Consider the following 26,437-nt stretch of genomic DNA (forward strand, 5'->3'; position numbering starts at 1 on the left):
ACATGATCTTGTGATATCTGATGTACGAAAGCCAGAAAGAAAAATTATGATAAATACATATAAAATCAACTAAATCAAAATGTGTCATGGAAAAGCAAAACAGAAAAACTAAAAGAAATCAAAATTCAGCTAGTGGGTGAAGCTGTGCACAGTGTTTGGCCTCCCAAAGTGCCAGTCGGTGGATGGAGACATACAATGCATTCAGAAAGTCTTTAGACTCACTTTTTAAAAAAATTTTGTTATGTGCTTAAAAAAATAAATTAAAAAAAATCAACTGTTCCCCCTTTTGATTTTAATGGATTTAATTTGTAATGCTAATTTATTCAAAAGGAAATTTTGCATGGATATAGGTCACTATGACACTTGACATTTAGCTCTGGAGGTCTCCAATTTCTCTTGATCAACTTTGAGATGTTCTACACCTTGATTGAAGTCACCTATGATAATTTCAGCGGACTGGACATGATTTGGAAAGACACAGCCCTGTCTATATAAAGATCTCACAGCCAACACTGCATATCACAGATAAAACCAAGCCATGAGGAGGATAAGAAACTGCCTGTAGAGCCCAGAGACAGGATTGTGTAGAAGCAAAGATCTGGAGAAGGATACAAAAAATATCTGCTACACTGAAAGTTCCCAAGAGTACAGGGGCCTCGATAATTCTTAAATGGAAGGAGTTTTAGGACAACCAGGACTCTTTCAAAAGTTGGCCGCTACACCAAACTAAGTAATCGAGGGAGAAGGTCCTTGATAAGAGAGGTGACCAAGAACCCAAGGGCAACTCTGGCTGAGCTCCAAAGATCCTGTGTGCAGATGGGAGAAACTTCCAGAAGGTCAACTATCGCTGCACTACCACCACCAATCAGGGCTTTTTATAGCAAAGTGGTCAAAAAGAAGCCTCTCCTCAGTAAAAGACATATGAAAGTTTGCAAAAAAAAAGAAAGAAAAAAAAGGACCTAAAAGGACTCTCAGACTGTAAGAAACAAGATTCTCTGGTCTGATGAAACCAAGACTGAAAATTCTGGCCTCAACTCTAAGCGTCAAGTCAGGCAGCCCATTAGACACTGCCTTAGGCTTACCTACACAGCTCAAGCAAACCATAACCACTCCACAAATCTCTGATGGCGTACAGATGGAGCCCCTTCTCTTCATACCCACAAGTGACATTTGAAGCACACGTTTTGTGCCCATTAGCGTGCCGTAATATTCAGAAGAACGACCAACTCATTGTGATATACTATTATTGCACAGGGTGGGAAGGAGTTGTCCCAGGAACGCCACCCAGCCCACATGCCATAATTAGGGCATACAAACAACATAGAGAAGGGTCCAGCGCCCGGCACCGCCCAACTATAAGCTGAAACGGAGAGCCACCATGTAGAAGCTTCTTATAGGACTTGGACGGGTAATTTATCTAAATGGACACATGGAACACCCACTGCAGAGAAATGTCTGACGGGACGCAGTTCCCAGCAAAATCTATTTGCCTGAATGTCGAGAACTCTGGCATTATGAAGGGGTCCTATCGGATGAGATATATTGCCCATCTCGTGGATAGGTCTTTTCTGGGAAACCCCTTTAACTCATCCCTGACAGTATAGGTCTTCTTTAAAGGGAACCTGTCAGCACCAAAACGGATCATAAACCGCCAGCAGCACGTTAAAGCTGTTAACATCCAGCCTCTAATGAGACAGGATCGCGCCTTACCAAGGAGCGCACCGCGCATGCGCGAGACTTATGCGATACCGGCCACACTGCAGGCTGTCAATCTAACAAAAGAGGCGACGGTTAGGGCGCTTGCTTACCTTGACTCGAAGCAAGGAAGCTCACTCGAGATTTTATCTGTAGGGGCGTTTCTTAGGCGGAGCTGAGGAGCATGACTCGGAGAAAAGATGACTCTTCTCTGGTCAAGCATGAAAGATATGACTCTTTTCTGTTAATTAGTCTACCTACAGTGGAATCCTTCAAAAGAAACCTGAAAACCCACCTCTTCAGACAAGCCTACAACCAGTGACCCTGCTGCCTCTATACCGCCACGACCAACATAACCCGCACCTACTGTGTCCTTCTCCCATACCATGTAGATTGTAAGCCCTCGCGGGCAGGGCCCTCTCTCCTTCTGTACCAGTCTGTAACTCGTCTTGTTCATGCTTAGTGCAATTATCTGTATTATGTATGTGCACCGCTTATCATATGTACAGCGCTATGGAATGAATGGCGCGTTAATAATAAATAATAATAATTAGCATGAAAGGCGGGAAAGCATTATAGGGCAATAAACTAGGACAGGTTAGTCCTGAGAAGATTATGGATCGATCGCTGGGAACTATCAGAGTAAACAAGCATTAAGGTACATTTGGTTTTATATGTCAGAACATGGTGACAGGTTCCCTTTAAGGCATTCAATCTAATTCTACTATTGTTTCTAAGGGGATCTGTATAGTAAATGGGAAAAAAAACATTCACCATCCATTCATGATTGAACGCTGCCATCTAGTGGTGGCTACCAGGAGTGAAAGTGCTTACAAAGCCAGCTTTATTCCCTATTCCACACAGGCTTCACACACTGGCATGGAGATATGTGCTAGTACATAACACGTACACTTATTATACTTTTATATCTTTCATCCATTATGGCTGTATTTTTGGATGCATCATTTTAATCTACGGGAATAGCAAGTTTTCATCAGTTCGTGAACACCAGCGAAATCAATGTGCAGGCGCAAACGATGTAACAGCAAGCGAGACACAAAATATGCAGCCACCGTCTGTCAGCGCTAATATATGCGCAAATATTAAACGTATGGATTATTTTAACCCCTTAACAACCAGACACATTTGAGTGATCTCGCACCAGTGGTTTAACAGCCCCAACTTTTTTTTTTATTTCTTCGGCTACCAAAATATATATTTTTTTCTCGTGAAAGACTGGGCAGTTTTATATATATCGCTTTCAAAATTTTGTTTTCTTTTTTCGTTTTATTAGAGGTAATTAATAATTAATAGGAAAGGATAAAAAAAATTAAAATTCTTACATTAATATATATATTTTTTTACATTTTCTACATTTGCATTTATGAGAATGGGTTCTCTGCTTTGTTTTGATCACTTCGATATATGCATAGTCTTGATATACCACAAGAAAACCTAGCACAGATGGGACCCTACAAGAAAACCTCGCACAGATGGGACCCTACACTAAACAGACTCGCCTCCCTTGGGCCTAGGTCTACAACATGTTCTAGGTAGCTAATAACCTGCTCCATTCTGCTTTAATTAAAACCCTCCTTGGACACAGGGGAGGAGTGCACGACCAAGATGGAGGCAGCCACCACCCCAAATGTACAATGCAAAAAAAAGGTTAGTCCGCACCCCCTAACAAACAAGAATTCATTTTGTTGGCACAGGCCAAAGAATAGGGCAAGCCTGTTTAGTGTAGGGACCCATCTGTATCAGGTCACCTTGCAGTAGTCGATGGGCTCGAAAATTTTGAGCAAAACATGTGCTAAGAACAAAGTCAATAATTTACAATAATCCATATATTACAGGTGAGCGTATACCGAAGCGCTCGTGGACATTTTTTTAGCCTCCTCAAAGGGGTAGCTAAAAAAAAAAACGTTGGGACTATCCAGCAGTCCACAGGCGCTTCGATATGCTGTATGCACACATGTAGTATAAACGTTTGTGAAGGGACCTCTATCAAATCCAAAGAAGGTGGAATTATAACTTTCACTACATGTAATATTTTCCAGTCTTCCCATTACTTGCTCCTACTAGAACTTCTGCACTTAAACCAGCAATATTTTTACTGGAAAAGCTGCTGCCTCCTGCAGTGTCCATGTCCGCCGACGGCGCGTGGTCTTGAGTGGGAGGTTGATGGCTGACAGCTTCTAATTTGCAGATTTCAAGCTTTAATCGTATGATGAATTTGTTGGCAGGATCAGTGGATATCTGTCTCCATTCATCTTTATTTACAAGCAATTTCCAGCCGCAGGATTAATTCCACTTCCCTGCAGCTCCCACTACACCGCCTGGTATCGTCACAGTAAACTTGGAAAAAGAAAGAGCAGCAAAAGTCTTAAAGAGGTACTCCAGCTTTTTACAAATGGACAGTACTGCGCTGTACGTCAAGAAAGATATTCACTCACCTGTTCCCCGCCGATCGGTTCCAGCGCGGAGGCTCCTCTCCGTGAGGCTTCCGGTCCCAGATCTGTACACATCCGGATGGGGTCACGTGCGCCACTGCAGCCAATAACTGGCCTCAGCGTTGATGTGTCTCCATAACGCAGCAACCATGTCTAAAAATTTCCCAAAGCTGGAGGACCTCTTTAAAGTAAGCTCTGCACTAATAAGTGATACTGGTCCAACCCAAAAACTGTAACACAGACCCCACCAACTATGTGACATTTATAAAGTTGGTGTCTTCTCAATTAGCAGAGTGGCCTTTAGGTCCCCTTGGACACAAGCCCAGGTGCCCACCTACAGGTACAACTCTAAAGAGAAGTTAAAGGGGTTGTCCGAGTATTTCAAACAATGGCCTATCCTCAGGATAGGTCCTCAGTATCCGATCGGCGGGCACCCTGATGATCAGCTGTTTGCTGAGGTCTTGGCGCATTTCCCAGGCCAGAGATATCAAGTTCATGGGTCAAGTGGCCTCGGTGCAGCTCAGTCCCATGTAAGTGAACACAGCCACTATCCCATGGAGGTTGTTGTGCATGGCAAGCTGCGAGGAAGCCGCGGCGCTCAACACAGTGCCGTGGCCTCCTCAGATAGCTGATGAGCAGTGGTCCCAGATGCTGGACCTCTGCGGATAGGTCATCAATCTCAGAATCTCGGAAAACCCCTTTAACTTGTAATGCCAACAGCAAACAAATGTGGATAGACAGAGTGATAACACTCAAAGTAAACGCATCACTAACAAATGGTGCCTGTGGCTATTTTGAGGGCTCAACTTCTGGGGTCACTAAACAAAGCTTTTCATTTCAGAAGTTTTTAGGTTGCCCCGTTCTGGAGGGACGGGTTCTGTCCTGTCCTGCATTACACAATCAATCCATTGATTTCCGACTGCCGGTCTCAGCTGGGGGACATTGTGTGATCAGCTTATGGTCAAAGGGTTCTTCTACAAAAATAGGTAATGTCCAAAGTGGAGAACCCCTTTAATAGGTGCCATAGTCATTGTGGATTCCCCAAGATTATAACCTTCGACATTTGATACAGAAGTTTATCAACCCACTAGTAATATTCATGAGGTGAGTGACCGGTCTCTGGAATGCCTCAATCACACCATCTGAAGGAGGCTGTACGGCAACGGATGGGGTCCCGTGTGCCTTCTTATAGTGACCTGAAGGGCGTTATATTTCAGGTATATTCTCCTATGGAGGTTCCGCATGGATATTTACCGATTACTGTGTGTGGACATTATTATATGGTAAAAACATTGCCGTTTCCGCACCCAGAGCAGTCAACCAGCGGGTTTCCAGTAGCCGAGTCCTTGCGTCCAGTGAGATTATTTTCTATATTAGAAGGTGGGAGTGAACTACAAATATAGTAGCTGCTCCCGGGCCAATGCAAAAACTAATGCAAATGTCTGCAGCCTCACTAAAAGGAGGCAGACTTTCAGTCCTTACTGCTCTCCCGTCACATCACAAGGACTGAGGAGGAGGAGGGGGATTACATTCCCTGGCTACATCCAGTAGTCATCTAAACAGTGAATACTTCCTCATGGGATGGAAAATAAAGCATAAAAATTCTGCAGTGGTCTTTTGCAGATCCATGTCAAAAACCACATGTATTACATGCATTTTTTTTGCCGTGGAATGTTTGCTGCGGATATTACCCTGTTCATTGCAAAAAGTGAAATCCATGGTGGAGATCTGCAGCATAAATTGAGGCGCTACTGATTTTAAATCCGCACTGCAGGTCAATTTACGCAGCCATGTGGGAGGTAGAAACCAGCCCCCGGCTTTGGATATCTTGCCTTATAAATGGGGTTGGGACCATCAGTTGCGTTGAGGAGAAGTCAGGTGGATACACAGCTGATAGTCCTACTGAATAGACTGTTAGAATTTGTATTATGGCAAGAAAAAAGCAGCTAAGTAAAGAAAAACGAGTGGCCATCATTACTTTAAGAAATGAAGGTCAGTCAGTCAGCCGAAAAATTGGGAAAACTTTGAAAGTAAGGGCTATTTGACCATGAAGGAGAGTGATGGGGTGCTGCGCCAGATGACCTGGCCTCCACAGTCACCGGACCTGAACCCAATCGAGATGGTTTGGGGTGAGCTGGACCGCAGAGTGAAGGCAAAAGGGCCAACAAGTGCAAGCATCTCTGGGAACTCCTTCAAGACTGTTGGAAGACCATTTCAGGGGACTACCTCTTGAAGCTCATCAAGAGAATGCCAAGAGTGTGCAAAGCAGTAATCAAAGCAAAAGGAGGCTACTTTGAAGAACCTAGAATATGACATTTTCAGTTGTTTCCCACTTGCTTGTTATGTATATAATTCCACATGTGTTAATTCATAGTTTTGATGCCTTCATAGTCATAAAAATAAAGAAAACGCTTTGAATGAAAAGGTGTGTCCAAACTTTGTCTGTACTGTACGTATTCCAGCTGAAAAAGCATTTTTACAATAGGGTTCTTTTAAAACTTTTATACCATTTGACTTCTGCAGCTTCTGTGCATCACAGTACACAGCAAGCTGCAGAATGCCATTCGCAGCTAAATCAGTCACAGAGCTTTTCTGACAGGCTCCATCCGCTCCCTCTACCGAACTATCTTCTAAGCTCATTTATTAATTAATCGAACACAAGGGAGGCCGGAGACAGAGCCTTGAGAAGAACCAGCTGACAGGTTTCACTGTGAATGGCGCTCTGCAGCCTGTGATACGCAAAGCTGCAGAAGCCAAACAGTGGAAAACTTTTAATATAAACCTACTGCAAAAATGCTTTTCCTGGTCCTCACCTGTATGGTAGCTGCAGCATGCTGTAGTACTGCAGCGCGGAGGGCCACCAGCCTGTCGTTGCTGCGCTCACGTTACTCCTTGTTAGCACAAAGCAGACATCTCTTTTGAAAGGAAAAGCTATTGATCTGTGTGTGTAAAATCACAAGACGGAGCAGTTACTTACCAGATGCTAATTTATTGCTTTACAGATCAATTGCTGTCCACCTGGATGCAAAGAAATGCAGCTCGCCCCGTGTAAATAATGCATGACACCTGCATCTGCCCGGCTTATCTATCTAGGACAGTAAGGACTACATTTTAGTGGCCTTTAGCAGGGAACCGCCTGGCATGGAAAGAAAATTGAAGTATTTCCCAACTCAATAAAACTCACAAAAGATCACTGGCCATTACAGGTTTCCAAACTGGTGTTGTGAAACTACAACTCCCAGCATGCCCTGACAGCTTGAGAGCCACACATTGGAGATGACTTACAAGGATTGCAAAGCTATAATGGTAACCATATTGGTTGTGGTATAACCTATACTTGCATTCTCTTTATTTGAAAGCTACTTCTTTGTCTTACAGCTGATGACAGATCCGGGGGCAGTAGATCTGAATGTCCACCACTAGAGGGAGCTTTGCAGCTCGCTGCATACTGTTTTATTATGGCGTTCAATCTATAAAAAGTATGCAGTACGCTCCCAAGCTCCCCCTGGTGGCAGCTGCAGGCAGCAAGAATTTTATCAGTTAAAGGGATTATCCCAACTTCTGAACTTATATGACTGAAAGGACTCTCTGTAGGACTGCCAGAATCGATGGGAAGAGAACAGAGGGGTGGTAAGGGAAATAAGAAAGGCAAGAGGAGTCCAACTTCAGTTAACACTGTGACTGCTGTAATGAGGCTGGTAGTCAGACTAAGCATTGTGGGATGCAACGGACCCCTAAAACAGAAGAGGCAACAGGAATAAAAAAACTTTTTATACCACCCCAATATTGATGGTGAATGCGATTCATGGCAAAAAGTGCTCTTTTAATTACATCTATGCAGGTGAGTTGGAGCTTTGTATCATGAAACTGAGATCCAACCAATATAAAGATATATTTTGAAATAAACCAACACAGGATTTGGGCTTAAGGGTAATCTGTCATCAGCGACCTCTATATCCAGCTGTTTGCATAGACACCCGATTAAACGCTGCTTTTGTTTTGTTGATCCGAGGCTCCGTTTCCAGAGTTATGGCGCTTTTTCTTAATACATAAATTAGGCCTTTGGAGCAACGAGGGCGTCACCATTGCTCTTGTTGCACCCAAGCGCCACTCCTTTCTGTGGCCAGCCCCTCCCTCGCTGCTTTGATTGACAGGGCCAGGCAGTGGCAAAGCAGCCGCTGACCACAGAAAGGAACGGAGCCAGAGTTCAACAAGAGCAACGGTGACGCCCTCATTGCACCAAAGGTCTAATTTGATCATCAGGAAAAAGTATCACTCTGTAATGGAGCTTCAGATAATCAGCTATCTGTCTATGCAAATAGTCGGATAGGGAGGCTGATAGTGACATAGGAGTTATCTGGCCAAGAAAAAAAAGATGTTAAAAAACGGACATAATGGCTTTAAAAATTCCAATTTGCCAATTTCCTGTTGCTCCCATTCCAAAGTCCCTCTTAAAAAAATGAAATTTGACCATTAAGCTAATCATCGTCCAAGGTGGGTCACCGCTGAACTGCCAGCAGAGGTGGTCATGCTTCTGCACGACAGGAAAAAGCACCTGCCTCTATGGTTGGCAGGACCGTGGGAGTGCACATAGGATGATGCTTTTTCCCATAGTGTGCAAGCACGACCACCGCTGCTGGATTGCAGGGTAGTCATAACCATGGAGACCAGAAGTGTATAATGTGATGGAAAAATGAATCAAGCCAGCAAAGGGAACAATATGGATAATCACAATACATCAGTAAGTGCCTTGTATTAACCTTCTCTACATGATAAATGCCACTTGCTGAAGTGAGACATTGCTTTGCAGCCCTTCCCCTCTGCTCTGAGTGACAGCTGCAGTGGTCTCCTGGCTGTATGTTACAGCAGCAAAAGGGGGTTGTGACGGACTGAACCGTCACTGGGGCTGCTGGAGAAGCCTGAGGGCCAGCCTCCTTCCTACAGACTATGGACCGAGAACTATGGAGACCCCCTAAGACCTTTTGGGGTTACAAGGAACTATGAACCCTGATTTATGTGTGTAATTTATATGCCACATATTTCCTATTGCCCATTAAAAAGGCATGGTGTGGATTCAGCAACACAAAAAGGGTTAACTCTGCACTGAGACTCCCACTGATTGTGTTAGTGATGGGATTAAGATAGTTGATTATAATAGCAGCCGACTCCTAGATGGGTAGATCACCCTATGATACACTCAGGAGATAATCCCGTCACATGTGTCTCCTCTCTTCCTATTCATTCATTATGGAGGGGGTGAAGATGTCTGTTTGCATGTTGTTCATGGTTGATTGCCCTATGTTTTTAGACTTCTTGAACTGTATATATACGGAGTTGATCTTCAATTAAGTGAGTTCCTGTTTTACCCTTCATCATGTTGAGGCTGGTGTTTGGGTAACTGATAGACACTGGGGATTGCTATACGCTGAAGATTTGCTATACTCCCCTGGCTATAACTACTAGCTCTTGTAAGAGCTGTTCCTGCTCTCTGGATTTAGGAGAGGTTCACCCACTGGAGGCTTGTCGTAAGTCCAGGGTGGGTAGGAGACGGCGAGACCTCAACCAAGCTTCGGCGGTTCGTGGGGTCTGCAGTACTTACGGTGTCAGGTGGAGTGCTTGGAGTCCGCGGGAAGCACTAGGAGCATCCATCGACTGAGGTACCCGGTCGGGGTGCCAGGAGATCCGTTACAGGGGTCTACAGGGCGAGTCAATGCAGAGAGCACTTCACAGTGAAGCGTCTTCTACGGGACACTTGCAGGATCAGAACCTGGCAGTATAAAACGTCATATTCACACTTCTCCTGATCATAAAAGCTCCACAAAAGTTACATTCGCATTGCTCTCCACAGCTCCTACTTAGTGCTGTCAACAGTTTAGCATGGTCAAAACTGTTGACAGACTACCTTTTAAAGAATTCAGACTTTATTTTATTTTATTTTTTTAGAAACATTTCCCAGCTAAAGAACCTCTGTAAAAACAATACTGCATTTAATAGTGGCCGCAGAAGAAAGCATCAACCTACAATTAATCTCTGCTTTGAAAGAAAACAGCACTAACCCAAGTCAATATCCACAAGTCATTCGACACGTAGATAATAATAGAATTTAATATTTTTTGCTTTTTGGGGGAGACAACAGTATAAACTGCATTGAGTGGGATGTTTTACTGCTCGTGATGCCCAGTAACACTATAATATGAAGCATTCGCCTCCGCGTTCACATGAGGGTCTTCTTATAAAAGAGCAATTTCATGCCTCCGTGTCCTCCGCGCTATGACAGAAATGGTCTGCGGCACTTCTTAGCTAATAACACATTTAGCCTTTTTCTACAGTTATTTATTTTCTCCTGGCGGTGAAGAAATGCGGCTGTAGCATAATTGAGGCTGGGACTCTGAGATTCTCCACAGCCGGCAAGTTAATATCTACCTCGTTCTTTCATATCACAATCTTATCACATTGCCTCTTCAGTATCTACAACGGCAAGCAGAAGAGCCAGCTTTGTAATTAAAGTCCTATTGATTCGTCATTAATGGTTTTAATCAGGCCTTGACCGGAGGGAGAAGGAGGTGACCCCAAGAGTTTATTTTACCTGGAAAAATATACAAGGCAATGTCAAGAAATGTTATGGATGTGCTCATAGCTGATGTCATACCATATATATATATATATTTTATCACTAGATGGCAGACATATTGTGTCCATACGTCCCAACTCACCCAGAACGTCCAGGAGACTCCTGGAAAAAGAGGAGAGATCTCTCAGGCTCCCAAAAAAGCCATGAAATCTCCCGGGAAATCTGTTCCATCTGTTCCTAGGCACAGTCACATATAATATATAATATCTGCGCCACATATAATATATAATATCTGCGCCAGCAATGGAGGGTGGAGGGCAGGGACAGGGAGTGGTGAGTAACTGAAAGTCAGAAGTCTGTTAAGGACATCTGGCCTGGGATCTGAGGAGTTTGGGGTCAGTAAACAGAAGGGATATAATCTTGGATCTGTAAACAAGAACGGGTCCAGCCTGGGGCCTGTAAACAGGAAGGGGTCTAGTCTGAGGACTGTAAACAGGAAGGGGTCTAGTCTGAGGACTGTAAACAGGAAGGGGTCTAGTCTGAGGACTGTAAACAGGAAGGGGTCTAGTCTGAGGACTGTAAACAGGAAGGGGTCTAGTCTGAGGACTGTAAACAGGAAGGGGTCTAGTCTGAGGACTGTAAACAGGAAGGGGTCTAGTCTGAGGACTGGAAACAGGAAGGATCTGGTCTGATGTCTGTAAATTAGGTGGTTTGGGCCTGTAAACAGGAAGGGGTCTAGATTGCGACTTGTAAACAGGAGAGGGTCTAGTCTGTAAACAGGAGGAAAGAGAGTCTAGTCTGATGTCTGTAAACAGGAGAGGGTCTAAATAAGAGCCTGCAAACAGAAGGATAGGGGATCTAGTCTGGGGAACGTAACCAGAAAGGGGTCTGGTCTGGGGTCCGTAAACAGGAGAGGGTCTAGACTGATGCTTGTAAACAGGAAGGGTCTAGTCCAGGGCTGGCCAACCTGTGGCTCTCCAGCTGTTGTAAAACTACAACTCCCACCATGCTTTGCTGTAGACTGATAACTGTAGGCAGTCTGGGCATGATGGGAGTTGTAGTTTTGCAACAGCTGGAGAGCCTCAGGTTGGCCATCCCTGGTCTAGTCTGAGGCCTGTAAACCGGAGGGGGCCTAGCCTGGGGCCTGTAAACAGGAGGGGGTCTACAGGGCGAGTCAAAAGTCTCAGGACACCCTTTTATTGCGGAAACGAAAAGTTAAAAGAAATATCTGAATACCCCAGCAAGTAATAGATGAGGGGGCCTATCTTTTAGGCTATGTCCGGAATATGGTCACCATCTTGAAAGCCACCATATTGGACCAAAGGGAAGGGGGGGTCATGTAGCATATCAAACCAATTGCCGCAATCAGATTTGCAATATCTCTTGTGGTTCAAAAGTTATTAACACAAAAAGTTGCAACAACAACAACGGGGAACGTTCCCTACGATGCACAGCTATCTGATGTGTTCAATGTGTTATCCCTGGTGCTGAACACAAAGCTGAAGGCTTAAATGTTTTGACATTTTTGTGTTGATAACTTTTGAATTGCAAGAGATACTGTAAATCTGATTGTGGCAATTGGTTTCTGAGAAAGTTCTGGTTTTCTCTGATATGCTACACGACCCCTTTCCCACTGGAAAAATTTGCCCTTAAACCAATATGGCGGCTATGTTCTGGACATAGGCTAAAATATAGGCCGCCTCACCCATTACTTGCTGGGGTATTAAGATATTTCATTTCCCCTTTCGTTTCTGAAATAAAAGAGAGTGTCCTAAGAGTTTTGACTCACCCTGTAAATTGGGGTCTGCAAACAGAAAAGGGGTCTAGCCTAGGTTATGTAAACAGGAATGGGTCTGGTCTGACACCTGTAATACTGGTTTAAATCTGTAAACTAGTCTGTATCTGTATAATGGGCTGTGGTCAGTATAAAGGGGTCTGGTCTGGGGTCTATAAATGTATTTAAAGGTTCTGGTGTGTGGTCTGTATTCATTTTGGGGTGTGCTGAAGATCATCCTATGTACTATTTGTGAGTAAAATGCTATAGACGTGGGCTTGTCCTATATAAAAACAGGCACGAAATTAGGAAATAATTCTCTTAGATTTCCCTTCTGAAATGTTGATATGTATAATCGTAACGCACTGCTTCCATATTGTTGATACAGCCAGTTTAGCACTGGTGACCAGGCTATAAGCAAGGTGGATAAAAATCAATGATTTAAAAAAAATATATAAAAAAAAAAGATTTTTTTTTAATATAAAATACTTTTTGAGGGAAATATATTATCTGTAGAATAAGGCTGTATATGTTTAATTTTTTTGGTAAATAAATTCCATTAACCCATTCACAATGTCATGCTCTTCCAGAGGTTTTTGTAAGATTATTGGGCAGTTTCTCTGCCTACAAGATATTATCACAGATGCTTGGTTTACTTTTGCAGTTCTCAAAACTGAATTTGACTCAGCAGAGATCACATGCCTCTTCTTCACAGCAAAAATGTTTTAACATGAACAGAGTTGAGAGAAAGACCTTAATCCTAACTTCTACAAACCTATGAATGCAGAATCAACCTAATCAAACTAATATGAAAAGTTGTTATTCTAAAAATCTTCATCTACTTGCATATTATAAGTTATACCAGCAAGAATTAGTCTTTATGTAGAAAACTCCCATTATGTTGGACTCCGTGCAGACATGTAATACCAGTCCCGAGAACCTGACAATTCTTTACCGCCTCATTCCGATAATATTTGCGGAACGGGTTTTCACTTTAAATCTGCCGTCTGATTGCCACGTCCTCCCATAATACAATAATACAGAGCGACGAGAGGTAAATTCTCCATGAAAATAACAATTCTCAGGACCAACCGGAATACAGGCTGTAAATAGATTCTGCGGACGGGAGGAGACGGAGAATCGTATTTCTCTATAATACAAATGTATTGATATCCCTTCTAGACGGGACAGCTACTTTCCTGTACAATATTAGAAAGACAAACGGAATATAAATCCCGTCAGCGATATCTCCGCTCCGGGACACCAGCGCTCCACAGCAATTTCACTCTCCAATTCCGGGCATCATATCTATGACACATTTATTTACTGGATTCAACAAGCTGCTTAGTCTAATGATTTCTATTCTCAGCACAGGCGCTCGAATGTAGAATCACATCACAAAGCGCGTCCTTATGTACTCTGATAGTCTCAGATTTTAACCAGGTATCGACGAAATGGCTCTATAACTATACAAATGCTCCCCAATTGCGGGTATACACAGGGGTTCGGGCTCAAAGAAAAAAAAAAAGGTCTTCCTTCTTTCTTGGGATGAGTACGATTTCAAGAATATCAGTTTTTTATTGTGTTTAATACTTAAAAAAATAACTTTGAAAAAAAAAAAATTTTCTTTGCATCTCCATATTATAATTTTTTTTTTTATATTTACATCTATAGAGCTGAGTGAGGGCTCATTTTTTCCAGGGGTGAACTGTAGTTTTTATTGATACCATTTGGACTTATTGATCACTTTTCATAAAATCTTTTTCTCGAGGTGAAGCAATGAAAAAAAAAAAAAGTGAATCGTATGGGATAAATATGTTTCTACTTTAATAGTTCAGGCATTTTGGGATGCGGCGATGCCAATGATCTTTATTTTTTTAATTGTTTATTTTTAATATGCAGAAAGAGAGGTGATATATTTTTGAAAACTTTTAGATTTTCTTTTTCTTTTACATTTTAAGTTCCCCTAGGGGACTTTAACATGCAGCCTATGGGAGATTCACTATGTTCCTATAGGAACTTCGCTGTGGCAGGCCTTGGATCCGTCAGAGGGCCCAAGGCTGCCACGGCAACCAAACTGGTCCCTCGATCTTGGTGCAAGGGCATCTGAGGGGGTTAAATGTCCGTGATTGGCATTATTGCCTAACACAGACAATGCCTCTGGATGTCTGCTATGTAAAAAAGCATGCACCTGGCGGCTACAGCGCTCGCTCAGCTTCTGGGCGGGCACCATCTGGACTTCTGCTGTACATGTACGGCACAAGCCCTTAAGGGGTTAAAAAATGTAAATTTTGACTCTCCATTGCGTTACCTTTTGTATTTTACGCCTTGGATGAATCACAGTTAGTCAAAGTGGAAACAGTCACCAAGCTGCAATCCTGCTGCTGACACTGTTATTGCTTAACATGGGGTGGAATTTCCACTGTGGATTTTGATGCAGTTGGGGCTCATGCACACAACCTTATTTTTTGTCAGTTCCGTTTTTATTGAGGCCCGTATGCGGAACCATTTACTTAAATGGGGCCGCAGAGAATGACGGAATTGACTTTGTGTGCATTCCGTGTCCGTATGTCCGTTCTGCAAAGAAATTCTGGATTACACTTACTGGTAATTGTTTTTCCACGAGCCCATGACAGCACCCTTGAGAGACCACCTCCATCCAGGAAAGGAACTTCCGTGGAGAGCTTTTAAAGAGGGTCTCTGCCCCTATAGTACCAGTTAATTGCGAGAACTTGTCCTAATCTTATTTAAATCTAAATATCTCGAGTTTTTGGGTTGTCCCCTACTGCCTTGAATTTATTACCTAACTCGCAATCCCCGATGCTTCTATATACCTTAGCTAAGCTCTGGGCTAAATTTGCGGTCAAACTTAGACTTATACATTCTCCTGGTCCTCTCATGACACTCACGGGCCATGCAGATCTTCCCACAGGTTTGAGTCAGCTCCCAGCCCTGGGAGACCAGAATAGACATCCAATCAATTTGATAGACGTCTATAAGCAGAATGGTCTACTCCCTTTGGATGACCTCTCCCACATTATTCCTTCGGGCCCTGGACGCTGGCTCCTCTACTTTCAATTGCGAAGCTTTATTAAATCCCTGATACCTGGATTGCGGTCATGTCCCCCCTTAACTGAATTTGAAAAAATGTGCACAGCGAGGTCAGCTCCTGATCATGCTATATCTCTACTATATGCCATGTTGAACTCTGGGGAGAAAGAGGATTCTTCCACAGGCACTCAAGGAACTAAACTCAAATTCATGTCTGATTGGGAATCGGAACTGGGATCTACCTTCTCTGCAGAGCAATGGTCTAGATCACTTCTCTTCACTCATAAATTAACTGTGTCTTGTAATCTACAAGAACTCAACTATAAAATCCTTAGCAGATGGTATAGGACCCCAGTGCGATTACACCAATTTTATTCTCAGGTTCCTGATACATGCTGGAGGTGTCGTAATGCAAGAGGCTCCATGACACATGTATGGTGGGGCTGTCCAGGTGTGGCCCCCCTGTGGCGGGAGATCTTTGACTTATATAATTTCTTATACAAAGCTACTATTACACCCTCACCTGCGATAGCTCTTCTATCCATGTTCTCAGGGCGGATTTCGCAGATTAAGAAGGGTGCCCTTCGCTTGTTTATCTTAGCTATGAGACAGATAATTCCCCGTCAATGGAGGTCTACAGAGAGTCTTTTGAGAGTGACCTGGTCTAGCGCTCTAGATTCACTAGTTCATATGGAAGAGTTAGGCGCTGTGGATTCAGGATCTGCTTCGGCCTTCTGGGGGATTTGGGACCCATGGAATCGGTTTCGCACCTCCACATCTTTTCATGATTGGTTGACAACAGGTATTATCCCGGGTAATAGCTCCTAAATACTACACTAAGCAGAACCTTCTATCCTATACACCTCCTTCCCCCTTTCCTTCCTTCTGTTTATGTCTTGTCTTGGTCTGTCATGTCTTGTGATGTCTCTCCTTGTCCTATGTGGTTGCTGGTCTGGAACTTAGAGAATATATACCATGGGTGCTCTTGGACTCATTTCCAGAAGTCCCCACGGGCTTGTTACTTGAAAATAATGTTCTGTAATGCTAATCATAGAATGTACTACTACCTCAGACTTATTTGTATGACCAGTTTTCGACCTTTGTAATTTTCATGTTTATGTATACATATTGGATATATTTATACATTGCTCATTTATACGCTTTAATAAAATAATGATTGAACCGTAAATCTAAATTATATATATATATATATATATATATATATCTTATACATAATACATAAATGTAAAAATGATTACATGTTAGTGTAATCCTGAATTTCCCTTACACCCATGACAGCACCCTTGAGAGACGACTAGAATAGTAACTAGCCTGGGGGGGGGGGGGGGACACAACAACTGCTTGTAAGGCCCCTTGCAAATGAGCGTTTCTCCCCCAGCGCAGCTCCCGGCCTGACCTTCCAGCGCTGCTGGGGGTCACATAACATTATATTGATTTATGATGCTATGTAACCCTTACAGTTCTGGAATGTATTGGATAACACTGGCATAATGATGTGAATAGTCTGGAAGCTTGGGAGATTCCAAATGGTAGGGCTCGGTATTGCAGATGAGTAATCTGACCTTCTATAGACACTGCTACTCTGAGATACTTTTGAAAAAACGACATGTAATGGGACGTGGTAGTAAACATCCTTTATGTCTATAGTAGCCACTACACAGTCCTTGAAGAGATGTTTTATCGCTATCTGAATGGACTCCATCTTGAATATTTTGCATTTGAGTCTCTTAAGTTTATGATCATCCGGAAGGACCTGTTTGGTTTGGGCACTAGAAACAGAGACTAGTAAAAATCCCTTTTTAGTCCTTCCGGGACTGGAACTAAAACTTCCTTCCTTAATAGGGACATTTTTATTTTATTTACTTTATTTATTATGTTGTTTTTTTATATATTTTTTTTAATGGAATTTATGGTCAAATCTGTCATTTTCAATCTTTCCGGTGGGTGGGGGACTCTAGCGAAAAACTTCTCTTAAAATCCCATTTATCCAAGGGCTTGCAAAAATTTCCTCCCCAGCCTGATAAGAGAGAGAATCTTTTCCCCCACAGGATAGTAACCGTCATTGCTGACTTGACTTAGGCCCTGAAGTAGACTGGGAGTTAGGCTGGGTTCACACCTGAGCGTTTTACAGCGCGTTCCTACGCGCTGTAAAACGTTGAACAGGCAAAAACCAATGTTTCCCTATGGGCATGGTTCTCACCTGAGCATTTTACAGCGCGTACGAACGTGCTGTAAAACGCCCTACGCCCCAAGAAGTACAGGAGCTTCTTTGGGGCGTATTGTTGCGCGTTCCCGCCCAAAGACTTCAGCGGGAACGCGCCTAAATGGGCGTTTGCTTGTTTCCGCCCATTAAAAACGCCCGATACAAACGCCTGTAAAAAGCGCTTATCGAATACGCTCAGGTGTGAACCCAGCCTTGAAAGAGGAACGTGTCTTTTTTGACCTCCATTTTCACCTCAGTTTCTTTGTCTTTTACTTGCTCTGTTGAAATCTTTCCTGTTTGCTATCTGAGGCCTTCTCTAAGAGGTCGTCCAGGACGAACCCAAAGAGAAAATCCCCCCGACACGGCATAGAACAAAGCTTGTTTTTAGAACCCGTCTCGCCAGACCAACCTCTAAGCCAAATAGCCCTCGTAGCAGAATTTGACAGAGTGGCTGACCTGGCATTCAATCTTATCGCGTCTGCTGAGGCATCAGAGATAAAATCTACTGCCCTAAATATTGTTGGGAAAACTGCCAGTAGCTGTTCTCTGGACGTTTTATTTTGAATATGGGACTCCAACTCCTGCAACCATAACTTTAAAGATCTGGCTGTAGAGGTAGTAGCTATATTGGGTAGACTACCCCAACAGGATGATTCTCCCTCAAACGGATATTTACTCTTAGGAGTAAAAAAAAATTCTTATCAGGTTTTTTACATTCCCTCTGAATTAAATATTTCACTTTTTTATTTAAAAATACTTTTTATGTCCCAGGTCCCCAAACATAAAGGACTTTTGCTCTTTAGCCTCATCCATTTCCATAGTGCCTCAAATAGCTTTCAGCAGGGAATCATCTCCTCCACAGGGAGAATAATGGTCTACCCACGGATACTTCGACGGAGGAAGAGCTTGAATCATCTAGGATTTCTCCTTGCTCATTCTCATCAGAAGATTCAGAATCTGAAATTATAAAGTGACCCCGCTTGTCCATAGCCGTGGAAGGGAGGCATTTCTAAGACACTTTAAAGGGGTTCTGCACTTTGTTTAAACTGATGATCTATCCTCTGGATAGATCATCAGCATCTGATCGGCGGGGGTCCGACACCCGGGACGCCTGCCAATCAGCTGTTTGAGAAGGCAGCGGCGCTCCAGCAGAGCCGCGGCCTTCTCACTGTTTACCGCCGGCCCAGTGACGTCACGACTAGTATCAATGACCTGGGAGCGGCTAAGCTCCATCCCCTTGAATTGAATCAGAAACTTCAGATTTGTCAATGTGCTTGATACTCTGAAGCAGGGACGGCGATTCCTCCTCAACCACCTTGTTAACACAATGCTGACACAACAATTCGGACCAGGATGGAGCGAGTTTTTTCTTGCACACTGCATACTCTCTTCCCTGGATTTAGGGCCCCTTTTTTGGTATTCTAAAATAAAAAGGATAAACACCATCAAAATGAAGAAAAAAAAGGTGGGAATTGAACCCCCTTACCCCACCAGGAATACCTGTCTGCCATCATGACCCTCCTGGGCATCAGCGCGCTGACTACCCTCCTCTTCCATACTTCCAGATAAGAAGAGGTAAGTTTCCATTAGGTACACACACCTACAGGCTGGCTGGCATCCTTCTGGCAGCATGCTGTTCAAGATTCAGGGTTTAATTACCCTAAGCCAGGCTCCTGCCGGCGCTCCCATGCAGCCAAACTGGAAGGAGCAATCACCCCTCCAGTTCCGGAACGGGCTCCACCCGGAACCACCTGCGTTCCAAATACCAGAAGCCATATCATACAACTTCCAGTACGCGTGCACAGCCACGCCACGAGACTCTCGGCCCGTCCCCTCGCCCAGAGAGAAGCACGAGCAGGCAGGGTAGGAGAGAGAAAATGGCCCCGGACCTCCTCAACACTGCAAGGAGGATCGACATAAGTCCTGGACCTAGAAGGAGTGCCCCAGACTCTGCTACCGGCTCCTAGTGGAGACTTAGGCCGCACCAGGTAACCACCATATGGATAATCAAACCAGGGGCTCCTGCAGCCTACACACAGCTCCCCACAGCTCCCCACAGCATATCCTATCCCATAGGACAGGAAACAGGAGCTGGTGCTATAGGGGCAGAGCCCCTCCTTAAAAGCTCTCCACGGAAGTTCCCGTTTCCTGTCCTGGATGGAGGCGGTCTCTCAAGGGTGCTGTCACGGGCGTAAGGGAAAATAGAACATGTCCTATTATTGTCCGCATTACGGACAAGGAAAGACTGTTCAATTATTGGCCGGCGTTTCTGTTCTGCAAAATGTGGAACGCATATGGCTGGTATTCATGTTTTGCAGATCCGTAATTTGCAGACCACAAAACAACAATGTTCGTGCGCATGGGCCCTTATGCTGCAGATTTGGATGGCATGTGGATGGCATTACATAAACTTTCAGCGACTTTGCTAGTGCTGTAAAACACTGTGCATTTGCCAAATGCAAATCCACAGCATTTACATCCCTAGTGGACCTATACAAGAGTGGACCTGCACTACACAAGTATTCTCTGGATCCTCCAATTCTCCCTTTACCATCACCTTTCCTTTCGCCACAGAATTCAGGTTCGTTTCTTATCATTTTGTTTTGCCATATTTATTGTTAAAGGCTGTGGGCACCTTTACACCTTCCTAATTAAAACCAAAATTAATCGGGTTCCCGTACAGTCTCCATGAATACTTTTCTACCATTTTGCTTCTGTAGAGTCAGTGTAAATCCTTCACCTAGTTGCTAAACATGACAGCAGGGACAGGTCCATGTGAGAAAGGTCTGAAACGAGGAGTAGGTTGTAACCTAGATATCAGGGGTCTAAGAAAGAACGAGGCAATCAAGACTGTAACCCAAAACGTTATATTCAATGTAACCAATAACATATGCAAAAGTCATTCTTTTCTCATGTCAAAATGTATACAAGCTATAGCCTTTCATTTTTTTTTTTAATTCTCCACATTTGCACACTCAGATAATTGATTTGATTGATTGACGAACTTGTTGTTAACGTTCAAACTTTAACCCTATATATGTGCAGAGTTGAGTATCGTGTGATTGTGTAACAGATTGTTTGTCAAGCAAAGAGTTGCATTCACACTAAAAGATAATGGACTGTGCGGGTGGTGTTAGGGATTGTGTTGGGTGTGTCAAAAAGGTGTGTAAAGACCCTTGGTTCCACCCTCTTTACCACCAAAGACCACCTTCCCTCCTGTATGCATTCTTCATTTCGTCTTCAGTTGAGACCACGCGGTTGCAAAGTGCATGTCGTAATAGACATGGAGCTTGATGAAAAAATAAATTTAAAAAATTGGCAAAAATGAAGGAAGAGGATTTGGTCCGAAAAAAGTGGCTGGAAGGGTTTCCTCCTACTTCAGTTTAAACCAATAGGAGAACACTTGAAGGCGCAAACAAATTTAGAATCCACACCCTTTTGTGGTCTGCACACGTGTTTCCGGTTTTCCAAGTGTTTTTTTTTTTTTTACTAATGATCTGGGTCCGACACCCAGGACCCCTGCCGTTTAGCTGTTTGAGAGGGTACCGGCACTCACAGTAGCGCCATGGCCTTCTCACAGCTTTTCCTAGGCCAGTGACGTCACGTTCATCAGTGACATGGCCTAGGCGCCGCTCAGTCTCATAAAAGTGAATGGAGCTGAGCTGTGATACCAAGCACCGCCACTATACAATGCACGGCGCTGTGCTTGGCGAGCTGAGAGAAGGCTGCAGCGCTACTGCGAGCACCGCTGCCTTCTCAAACAATTGATCAGATACTGATGACCTGTCCAGAGGATAGGTCATCAGAAATAAAAAAAACACTTGTAAAACCCCATTGACATGACGTGAGTGGTGTAACGATTCCGCACCCACTGTGGGATCATCTGTGCTGTAAACCAGGGATGCCCAATCTACAGCCCCTCCAGCTGTTGCAAAACTACAACTCCCAACATGCCCTGATTGCTGAAGGCTGTTCAGGCATGCTGGGAGTTGTAGTTTTGCAACAGCTGGAGGGGCTGTAGATTGGGCATCCCTGCTGTAAACGATAACTTTTCAACACTTGTGGAATTCTGGATGACGAGCAATGATTTAGGCGTCTACCTGAGCAATCGAGAGAACGACAAACTGGATGATCATTGGTTGCTGTTCAATCGTTCAGTGCTTGATAAATGATCACTTTTGCTCAATTTTACAATTTTTAAACGATTCACGTAAAGGGGGCTTATGAAACATAAATCCAGACTTACCACTTCCCCGATAGAGGCGGCTGCCATATGCGCTAATGGCGTGAGGTAAGGAGAGGAGCCGGAGTGAAGCACACATTTCACAGTCTCGTAAGTCACGAAAAAAGCAGCAGCTAAAGAGAAAAGCAAAGAAAAGTGAGACGTTTCTAAAAAGCTAAATATTCCGATGTAATCATCACAGAAGATACAAAGCAAAATCAAGAATTCTTCAGTTACATCTGTCCTGCTGCCGCACATCAGCGGGTGCTATACATGAAAAGGCAACATTCCCCTTTCTGAATAAGCGGGCCTCGTACAGACCTTAAAATACATGTATGAAAAGGTGTCTTCCAGAACTTCGATGTTGGTAACTTCGATTGTGAGGGTCCAACTCCCATCATCTGACTGAAGAGGCCATGGAAATCTGTCAAATGCTGCAATCCCCTCATTTCTCACCACACACAGTGCTGTACATAGGATATTGGCTGGATTCCGACATTGCGGCTCTCTGCAGCTCACTTAATTGGAGTGCGCTGTAATACCATGCACAGCCACTGTGAAACGAGTGGCGCTGTATTTAGTAAACTATGAAGGGGGCACCACAAGCATCGGAGAACTGCTGCCACTTCAGCCAGGCGATCAGTGGGGTTGCAGGAGGTTAGATCCCCACCGATCTGATATTGATGGGTAGGCCTTCAGGCAAACTTTAAACAGCCTCTCTGTCACCAGCGACTTCCCTGTCCACCTGTTTACATAGAAACTTTGCTGTGGTTCACCTAATTAAAACAGATTTTTTTCCCTTTTTTAATAGGAGGATCCATTCCAGAGTTATACCGTAATCCTTTTTCTGCATATGCAAATTAGGCATTTGGTGCAATGAGGGCGTCAACATTGCTCTTGTTGCCTTTCTATGACGAGCCCATACCTCGCTGCTTTGGTTGACAGGGCCAGACAGTGTCAAAGCAGCGAAGGAGGGGCTGCCCAGATAAAGGTGCAACAACAGCAATAGTGCCGTCCTCATTGCACCAAATACCTAATTTGCATATTTTTGGAAAAAAATGAATAATTCGGGAACGGAGCCTCGGCTCAACAAAAGAAAAACAGCATTTTAATCACGTGCTGATGCAAACAGTTTGATAGGGAGGTCGCTGGTGACAGATTCACTTTTTTGTATGTTCAGGAGGACCTGCTCCGAATCTAAGAATGGAAATCTTACCATTAGGAAATGACCCAACAGCCGTGGAAGGAACGCCGGCGTAGATGCCGCGGAAACCACCAGATTTGGAGAATCCCTGAGGGCTTTGAAGTCTGGTTTTAATGGTGTCGAGCGGGAATAAAATAAGGTCGACACACATACCCGCCGTCCCTCCGGCCTGCAAGACAAAGGAACTGTGAGAATGGCTACCGGATCAAGAGACGTAAATCACACCCCGATTAAGTCACACCCCCTTATTCTGGGGCAAAAAAGGACGATTTTTATTATCAAATTTATTATCAAATTTTGAATTTTTTTTCAATGTGCAAATCTTGAGTATAAATAATAATAATAATCAGAAAGACTTTTCCTACATAAACAAAATAATAAAATCATAAGTCTGTCTGGTGACGGAAAGCCCCTCCAACTATCACCAGTGCAAAATGTAGAAGCTATAGGTCTCATGGGGGCGTGAAAACACAAATAATGGCGCAGTCTATTAGCAAATATATATATCACATTCCGTAAAACTTGCAATTTATATCTCTGATATTTCAGACCATTGTTCACGGGGGAGGTGTGATCCGAATCTCTGGATACACACATAAGATCCCTTTACATGGGACGACAGAGCAGCAGATTGCTTACAACTCAGGTGACTGACAGCTATCTCCGTGTACACACGTACACAGGGAATGCTGTCAATAACTGACAATACCTACCCCTGCGTACAGCTTAAGTCAGAAAACACAGAGATATAAATTTATAAATTACAAGTTTTACTGAATCTTTTCCCACAAAACGATATATCAGTCTGCTCAGCTCCTCCTGCTCTATAACGTGCTACCTGCAGATTGCATTATGTGGTGACGGGTTCCCTTTAATAACAAACACGGAAGTCAGTGTCTCACGATGGATATGTGGGTGATCCAACTGGCCGACTGCCCAATGTCAGAAGAAGAAAAGTGTGGGGGGGATCTATACTGTACACAGCTGGCTCTCAGCAGCAATTTTGCAGAGGAAATAGATATTTATAAATAAATACAAACTGTTTATTCAAAGATGATATTGTTTCCATAAAACAAGAATAAATAAAACAATGTTACATACATCTATCTTTATAAATAATCCATCAGCAATTAACAGCTAAACAGTCATATAAAGGGTTATCATTTCTTTATACGGCAATTCTCCTGAATAAACGCTGTTAATCCGCAGGGCCCTTGTGGTTGGTGTCGTATCATATACGCTTGTTACAGTGTGACAAAGCAGGCCAGAACAGTAACCTATAGATCATTAACCCTTTTCCGACCAGGGCCGTAATAGTGCGGCGCTGGCCAGGTCTTTAAAGGTGGCGCCCGCTCCTGAGGAGCGGAGCGGGTGCCTGCCGTTTCTTATAGCAGACACCCGCGGTTAATGTCCGCAACCGGCAGTAATGAAGCGCGTGAAACACTGGAAGCGCGCGCTTCTGGTGATGCTCCGGCTCCCCCGTGCGGGGGTCGTAGGAGCCAGAGCGTGTGTGCAGCAGTTGCTTTTTTTTTTTTTTTTTTTGCAATTTCACTCCATTTGGAATTTTTCCCCCGCTACATCTTATGCAATATTAAATGGTGGCGTTGGAAAGTACAACTTGTCCTGCAAAAAACAAGCCCTTATATGGGCTATGTGAACGGACAAATAAAAAGGAAGGGAGCGCAAAACAAAAACGCAAAAACAAAAAAACCTCCGGGCTAATACAAAAAATTATATAAAACTGAATAAAAATCATTAAAAGCACTTAGTTATAGAAAAGAGGCATCTAGATCAGGGGTCAGCAACCTTGAGCATTCCATATGTTGTGAAATTACAACTCCCAGCATTCTGGGAACGGCAGAGAGTGTGCATGCTGGGAGTTATAGTTTCAGAAGAATGAAGACAATGAGCGGGTGTAACAGGTCGGGTCGCTTCTAGTGGCCGCGGGGCACAAGGGTTTGTGAATTTTTACAAAGAATTATTTTTTTCCCTACGAGCTGCCCTCTAGGCCTCATGTATACAGTACAAGTAAAGGCTCCAGACGTGAAGGCAAAGCCCATTGTGCCAGCAGTCATTAGGCCAGCCTTACCCTATTAAAACGTCAACGCTCACTGCACTAGATTCATGCCAAAGCTGGTCATGCCAGCCCCAGTCACACCTACACTCATGCCAATGCCCATCGTGCGTGCCTTACGCCAAGGCTCATCATGACAGTGTTCAATGCACATCACACCACCCTCATGCCAATGCTTTTTCTGCATGCTTCATGCCAAGGCTCACCGTGCCACCCTCACGCCAACGCCCATCGTGCCAGCCCCAAGTCACACCAATACCCACTGCGCAAGCATCATGCCAATGCCCATCACATCAGCCTCAGTCACACCAATGCCCACTGTGCAGCCTCATAGTAATGCCCCCTGTGCCAGTCTTAGTGGATGGACAGAGCTGGTCATAAAGTATCTGCCATGGAGGGTGCCCCCCATTATATGCTCCCTGTCTATGGGCTGCAGCACTGATCTGCTGTGGGACTACCACCCCCACCAAGCGCATGACAGGAGCTGAAGTGCTGTAGGTCGCAGATAGACGCTTCGGGCAGGTAGGTGACCTGTATCCCGACCGGTGCCAAAGGTCAGGACCTCTGTACAACCTCCAGTCAGGCTGGGCAGTAATCAGACAGAGCGGTGCCGCGCAGCACTCACCAGCAGAGAGGTGAAGTAGTCGCTCCGCTCCATGGTTCAGCCCGCGGCCACAGTACTAGTGTCACACAGCGCTCACATGTTTGAACCAGGAGCAAACACAGGGTGACCTGAACACCGGGGACGAAAACAGCCTTTCCCTCGGCTCTCACTTCACCAAGTCGTCATGTCTCTGGTCTACTACCGATTTCTGACCCAGGGTTAGTACATGGTTGTCCCTGTCCTGTCACTGTAAACACCGCCTCTAGAGCGTTACTCCTGTAGGTGATCCTCTGCTCAGTTCTGTCTTCAGTGTAGCAGCCATTTTGGTGAAGCCTCATTTCAAAGTTATATAAGCTAAGGACTAATGGCACCTATATTTTAACCCTTAGGATACCAGAGGTTTTTTCGTTCTCATTTTTCTTCCCTATCTTCCTTGAGCCATAACTTTTTTATATTTCCGTTCGCATAGCTGTATGAGGGCTTATTTTTTTGCTTGACAAGTTGTACTTTCTAATCCCACCATTAATTATGGCATACAATGTAGTGGGAAGCGGTAAAAAAAAAA

The 26,437-nt window shown here is 44.0% G+C and overlaps 1 protein-coding gene across 1 annotated transcript in view; it reads right to left on the bottom strand.

Annotated features, from left to right (window-relative positions):
* SLC25A26 (solute carrier family 25 member 26) overlaps positions 1-26,044 on the bottom strand; it is a 132,442-nt gene extending 106,398 nt beyond the window's left edge. The window contains exons 1-3 of the mRNA XM_040407607.1: positions 25,894-26,044; positions 23,207-23,363; positions 22,015-22,124 (exon numbers count right to left, since the gene is read on the bottom strand). Of these exons, the coding sequence (XP_040263541.1) occupies positions 22,015-22,124; positions 23,207-23,363; positions 25,894-25,926 (300 nt within the window). The 5' untranslated portion in view covers positions 25,927-26,044. The remainder of the gene's footprint in view (positions 1-22,014; positions 22,125-23,206; positions 23,364-25,893) is intronic.
* Positions 26,045-26,437: the final 393 nt, after the last annotated feature.

This window comes from Bufo bufo, chromosome 9, assembly GCF_905171765.1.
Source record: "Bufo bufo chromosome 9, aBufBuf1.1, whole genome shotgun sequence".
Lineage (NCBI taxonomy): Eukaryota > Metazoa > Chordata > Amphibia > Anura > Bufonidae > Bufo > Bufo bufo.